Source organism: Condylura cristata, unplaced genomic scaffold, assembly GCF_000260355.1.
Source record: "Condylura cristata isolate star-nosed mole 26May11 unplaced genomic scaffold, ConCri1.0 scaffold00032, whole genome shotgun sequence".
In the NCBI taxonomy this organism is placed as follows: domain Eukaryota; kingdom Metazoa; phylum Chordata; class Mammalia; order Eulipotyphla; family Talpidae; genus Condylura; species Condylura cristata.
This window is the reverse complement of record NW_004567133.1, coordinates 19,639,365-19,645,715: the sequence shown is the minus strand read 5'-3', so window position 1 is coordinate 19,645,715 and position 6,351 is coordinate 19,639,365. Positions and strand designations below refer to the sequence as shown.

Here is a 6,351-nt window from a genome sequence, read left to right as displayed (position 1 = left end):
TGCCCTCCTGTCCCCTGCCCTCCTCTCCCCTGCCCTCCTCTCCCCTGCCCTCCTCTCCCCTGCCCTCCTCTCCCCTGCCCTCCTCCCCCCTGCCCTGTCCGCCCTGCCTGTCTTTCCTTCCCTTTTTGAAAACCTGAAAATCCTTTCTTTTTGCAGACATGCATGCATTTTGGCTGCTTTCCTCAATACCCCTAACTCCACACTGACTTTGCAGGCAGCGGAGGGGCTGTCGCTGTTCCTGTGGGCGCCCCGGAGCCCCCCCTCCCCCTGCCTCCCCGCACCATTCCTGGCTGCTCTCTGGGATCCTGCAAGTGGTGCCGGGCAGCTTGACAGCCTGAGAGCAGGAGGAACCCAGGAGATGCCCCTAGAGGGGAGGCCAGCTGCTGTCGGACAGTTTGCTTGCGGGGTTTAAGCCCGTTTTGGGGGGACCCAGTCAGCCTGGCCGGGCACGTGGCCTGGGCTAGCGGAGGTGGGCGAGGTCACTGGGGCCCCAGCCAGCAGGGGCACTGTCCCGGGGCGTCGACTCTGCTCCTTGCTCCTTCGGGAAAGGCTAAGGAACCCAACCGTCTCTTCTTCAGGTATCAGGTAGGGGCAGTCGAGACCCTCAGCCTGGCGGGCGGTCACCTCGCCCCTGGCGGCCACTGTGTCCACTCCGCTGGGCTGGCAGTGGAGCCCTTTGGCCACGGCCCATCTGCTCACAGAGCCTGAGCTGTGAGCACGCGCCGAAGGAGAATTGAGGCGCCCTGCCTCGTTAGGGGTCAGCTGCTGACCGCAGGAAGCAGGAAGCCAAGCAGAGTAGCCCCTGGCTGGGCGGACCCAGCACCAGGCATCTCTGGGGTGAGCAGGACGGTTCTTGGGGTCCTCAGGCGTCCGGCCGGGACATCACTGCAGGGCCTGGCTCCCCCCCCAGACCAGCTAAGCACCCCGGATGGCCCCCAGACAGGCTCCTACACTCCCCTGAGCGCCGCCCCCAGCCCAGTGTTGGGGTCAGGCCGAGTGCTGGCTCCCAGGCCACGGATCTGGATGAGGACGGCGCCCCAAGGCTTTTGTGTTAGTTTATTAGTGAGGGGGAGCTAGGAGGACTCTGGTTTAGGACCTTTGGGGAACCCCAGGACGAGCCCCAGGGAGGGGCAGTCATTGGCATGTGGCAAGAATTACCTTTTGCTGTTGAGGTGTGAAGAGTTATTCTTTGTTGGAGAGATGCACGCAGTTCCTCAGCACAGGAGGGGTCACCTCCAGATGTCCCGGTCTCCCCTGCGAGCCCTGGAAACTCACGAGTTGCTTCAAGCCCGAGCCTGTCTGCAGCCCCCTGCACCCCCGTTCACAGGCGCGTCTGAGTTTGTGCCGGACTTGCCGCGGGGAGCCCAGGGCTCTGTCTTGCGGTTCGGGCCAGTAAGTCTACACTGGCTGTCCACTCTTTGCCATGATCTGGTGGACCTGTAACATGCGTCTTGCTCACGTGCACTTTGCATCACTCTTCCTTTCTGTACGGTGCACGCGCGATCCTCTCGGTGTTGGCCCTGCAGAACCCCACCAGGTCACCCGTGCCCGACACCACAGTCCCCTGGGCTGCTCCCCGCCCGCCGGTTCCATCCCTCTGCACCCCGCTCCCCTGCAGAATGTCTCTGAGTTATAGTTCCTGTTCATTTTGTTTTACTTATTGTAATCATTTGTCCTGTTCTTTACTTGGTTTCCCTACATTCCTCCTGTAAGTGAATATAGATTTTTTTTTTGTAAAGATTTATTTATTTGTGCATACAGAACTGGGGTACAGGCCAGAGGCTGATGGGTGGCGAGAGGCTTCACCAGAGACAGAGCGGGGAGCAGGACAGGCAGATCGATGAAGTCCACTGCTGAGGGGAGCAGCGGGCGGTCAGGAGAGGTCTGCCGCGCCCTGGGGTCACCTCCGGGGCAGGCGGGGATCGAGCTCATGCTGAAGCGGCTTTAGATTCTCAGTGCTGCGCTTTAACCCGCTGCGCCCCCAGGGAGGGCCGAATATAGATTTTTTAAAAAGATTTATTTGTTGATGCACCGGCCAGAAGTGCAGGGGTGGTGAGAAGCTTCAGCAGAGCAGAGCGGGAAGCAGAACAGGCGGATCCACTGAGACCCACTGCTGAGGGGGCGGCGGGGTGACAGGAGGGGCTGCGGCGCCCCGGGTCGCTCCCTGGCGGGGACTGAACTCGGCTGCAGCGGCTGCCCACAGCCTCCCAGTGCTGCGCTTGGCCCCTTGCGCCTCCGGGAGGGCCCTGAACGTAGATTTTACAAAATAGATTCTTTGTGTTACTCTTCAAACTTCATGGGTCTGGTCCAGCCGTTCTCACCTAGAAGAAAGGGAAATTTATAGGGATTTCTGGGACTCTTGCCCAGCTGCGGTGGGTGTGTTCTGCCTCCCTGGAGCGTGTCTGTCCCGTGCCTGCACACATGTGTCTTGAGAATTTCCACATGGAATTCTAAGGGTCCCGCTGCCGTGGCGGCTGGCGCAGAGACGAGCCCCTCTGCGGCGCTCACGAGCGCCCCTCCCTCACCCTCCTCCCAGGTGGCCCCGCTGGACGTCTGGGGAGCGCGGAGCTTCGCTGTCGGGGGCCACAGCGGTCGGGTCAGGGAAGCCCCAGCCCTGTGGGCCACGGCCAGCCCCGGCCCGGCCCCTCACCCGCCCGCGCTGCCTCCTCCCGTTTCCCTGCAGTGGCTGTGACCGACCCGCGAGCGAGCGAGGCCGGGGGCGCCAGGATGGACGGCGCCAACCACAGCTTCTCGGGGGGCTTCATCCTGCTGGGCATCTCCGACCACCCCCAGCTGGAGACCATCTTGTTCGTGGTCATTCTCTTCTCTTACCTGCTGACCGTGGTCGGGAACTCAAGCATCATCCTGCTGTCCCGCCTGGACGCCCGCCTGCACACGCCCATGTACTTCTTCCTCAGCAACCTGTCCTCCCTGGACCTCGCCTTCACCACGAGCTCGGTCCCCCAGATGCTCCTCAACCTGTGGGGGCCGGACAAGACCATCAGCTACGGCGGCTGCGTGACGCAGCTGTACGTCTTCCTCTGGCTGGGGGCCACCGAGTGCATCCTGCTCGTGGTCATGGCCTTCGACCGCTACGTGGCCGTGTGCCGGCCGCTGCACTACAGCTCCATCGTGAACCCGCGGCTGTGCCGGCTGCTGGCGGCCGGCGCCTGGCTGGGGGGCCTGGGCAACTCTCTGATCCAGTCGACCTTCACTCTGCGGCTGCCGCTGTGCGGGCACCGGAGGGTGGACAACTTCCTGTGTGAGGTGCCCGCCATGATCAAGCTGGCCTGCGGGGACACCCGCGTCCACGAGGCCGTGCTCAGCGGCGTCTGCGCCTTCTTCACCGCCGTCCCGCTGGGCGTCATCCTGGTGTCCTACTGCTCCATCGCGCGGGCGGTGCTGCGGATCGGCTCGGCCGAGGGCCGGCGGAAGGCCTTACACACGTGCCTGGCCCACCTGCTGGTGGTGTTCCTCTTCTACGGCTCGGCCATCTACGGCTACCTGCTCCCGGCCAAGAGCGGCAGCCAGGACCAGGGCAAGTTCATTTCCCTCTTCTACTCCGTGGTCACCCCAATGGTGAACCCCATCATCTACACGCTGAGGAACAAGGAGGTGAAGGGGGCCCTGAGGAGGCTGCTGGGGAAGGGGAGAGAGGCTGGCTGAGAGGCGCGGGGGCGCTGCACTTACTGCCCCTCCTCGGGCATCTGCTCCTTCTCGCTCCGGCCAGGTGAGCCTGAGCCACCCTTGTCCGGCACGCGGCACGCGCCAGGTGTGTTCTCCACGGGCGGCAGGGACGCGGCTCCGTGGTCTCCGCCGGCCCACGGGGCCCAGGGCAGGCCGGAGACGCCGGGGCTGGGGCCGCTGGCGCCGCGCAGCCCGGCTCACTGTCTCTGCTGCCCACATGTGATCTAGTCCACCTTGTATTTCTAGAGAATTCCGTACTGTTCGAAAGAAGACACCTCCGCGTGCAGTATCTTGTACAATGAAACTCTAACTCTGTAAAATCAGGTATTGCGAACCCCAGGGGACGCCCGAACAGTCACTTTCGTCCGCTCCCCGCCCTTCTCCGTGTGATCTGTCTCCCCGCACCCCCTGCCGCCTACCCTGCCCTCCACGCCTGTCCCCTTTTCCCCTTCCGCCTCATCTGATATTTAGTAGAGAAGGTAGGAAGAGCCGTTTCCTTTGCCGTAGCTTTATTTAAGGTCTTGGTTCCAAACGCACAGCCACTAGCAAAGCCGTAGGTTTGCTGCTAAGCTTTGGACATGCCGTGGGGTGTGTGTGTGTGTGTGTGGAATGCTCTGGATGCCTCCAGCTAGCTTAAGAGCCCAAGAAAGAGCTTCCTCCTTGAGGCGGGCGTGCTCTTTGCCTCCAGCTCTAACGCCAGTCGAAAGCTCTGGAACTCAAGTCCGGCGCTTCACGGTGACGCCCTGGGGGCTTGGGGCTTGCAGCGGAATGCCACACACCGTCCCACCCTCTCAGGGTGGCTCAGGGAATCTGCACTTCCCGCCACAGCTCTGGCGCTCGCCCAGACAGGAACCTGGCCATGGAGGAAGTCCCGGCCAGAGCAAAGGAAGTCGACAGGCTTAGAGCTAGTTTCTCAAGCGTCTTCGGTTTTGTGTGGCCAGTAGGACCGAGACACAAACCTCCTGGTAGATGCTCAGTAGACATCACTGAACCACGTCGATGAACACGCCCACCTTTCCCCGCTAGCAACTAAGTTCGGCCAAAGCACCAGTCGCATTTGCCACTTTGGGGTCACCCTGTCACTTGAGCGCGCTGAGCTGACAGACAAATGCCCCTTCTCCATGTTTCCACAGCACCTCTGCCCCAGCGTCCAGTTGCACTGGCCTACCCCAAATCTTTACCCAGCTGCAGCTCAGAACAACAGCTGTTTCCTCAGCCCCCCACACGTGAGTGCTGACACGTCTCCAGGCCTGGCCAGGTCATGGCATTGTCTACGGGGATCGAGCCCAGTCCAGAGTGTTGCAAGCTCAGTTTATTTATTAGTACATTCAACGTAGGTGGAATTCTCAGGAGGTGACTCACAACCACCACACTGAGAGGTAAACCAGGTTGATTCATGGATGCGAACCTTAACTACCTTAACTACCCTGGACAGTGAGCAGCCAGCCTCTAGCACATTCATTTAATTTGCAGGTTCATCTGGGAGAAAACAGCCAGGCTCCAGCTGCTCTGGAGTCCTGCGGATGCGGTATCTGGGTCTGTCTGGAGGTAGAGGAGCGCAAGGCACAGGGAATTGGGACAGGGAAAGGCTGACCGGCCGCATCTGTATCTGTACGCATCGAGCGGCGCTCAGAGACCACCAGAACACACGTTGCCCTCACCCTGCATGGTGGGCGTGAAATAAAGACTTGGGGGAAACGCTTCATGTGAGCTGGGCTTCTTATTCTCTTTCCAAGATGTATTTATTTATACATACAAACTGGGGTACAGGCTAGAGGTATGGGTGTGAGGACTTCCCAGAGACAGAGTGGGGAGCAGAACAGGTGGATCTACGAGACACACTGCTGAGGGGAGCAGACGGGAGATAGGAGGGGTCTGCTGCGCCCCAGGGTCACCCCTGGCCAGGGATGGGGCTGGGCAGTTTCACAGTGCTGCGCTTTAACCCCTTGTGCCGCCGAGGCTTCTCATTAAAGCTTTGAAGTTCTATTTCTGTAGTTCTGGAAGACTTTGCTGTTTGACTCTGCTGACAATCCAAAAAATTAAAAACAAACGCCAACATTTCTGGAAGGGCCGTAGCCTCAGAACAGCAGGGGTGCCTGCCAGGCCCACGGCGTGCACCTGGCCTCAGTGGGTTAAGAAACCAACCCCGAGTTCTCCAGGGTCTCTACACCCATACTCTGTCCCTCCGCGGCCAGACCTGCCAGGCGCCCACAATGGCCTCGCAGGTGGACAAGTGGGTCACCAGGGCCAGGCTTCTTGCTTTCTCTGCCACCGATTGCTCTCACAGCCCTGGCCTGAGACGCCGCCAGCCTGGCGCCGGGTCTTCGAGCCCGGCTGTGCCCCAGCTCCCTGCGCTTTCACTGATGGACACACACTGGCCTCTCCCTTCCTGCTGGACCCACATCCCCAGGGCCCAGGCTGGGCCTCTGCCTGTGCCTCTGCTCCCAGGGCGGCCAGCGGGGGTGGCTGGTCGTGTCCACTTGGCCGCTGGAGGGCAGGCTGGGCCATCCGCCACCGTCCGCGGGCAGGTCTGTCATTGCACGGGTCTGGGCTTCCTCTCCGCAGATGTCGTGAGTGACGTCACAGCAGCGGTGCGATGACGTCACAGCAGTGGTGCGATGACGTCGCGAGGGACGCTCTGGTCTGCGCCTGACTCACAGCCGG

At 61.4% G+C, this 6,351-nt stretch overlaps 1 protein-coding gene across 1 annotated transcript; it reads left to right on the top strand.

The window, feature by feature from the left end:
• The first annotated feature begins 2,727 nt into the window (after window positions 1-2,727).
• LOC101635712 (olfactory receptor 2C1) lies at window positions 2,728-3,666 on the top strand. The gene has a single exon (XM_004691793.1). It carries the CDS (start codon window positions 2,728-2,730, stop codon window positions 3,664-3,666), a length of 939 nt encoding a protein of 312 aa, XP_004691850.1.
• The last annotated feature ends 2,685 nt before the right edge of the window (window positions 3,667-6,351 follow it).

Excerpts from the sequence above, each read along its gene's own strand:
- LOC101635712 (XM_004691793.1), top strand. The coding sequence starts at position 2,728 with ATGGACGGCGCCAACCACAGCTTCTCGGGGGGCTTCATCCTGCTGGGC.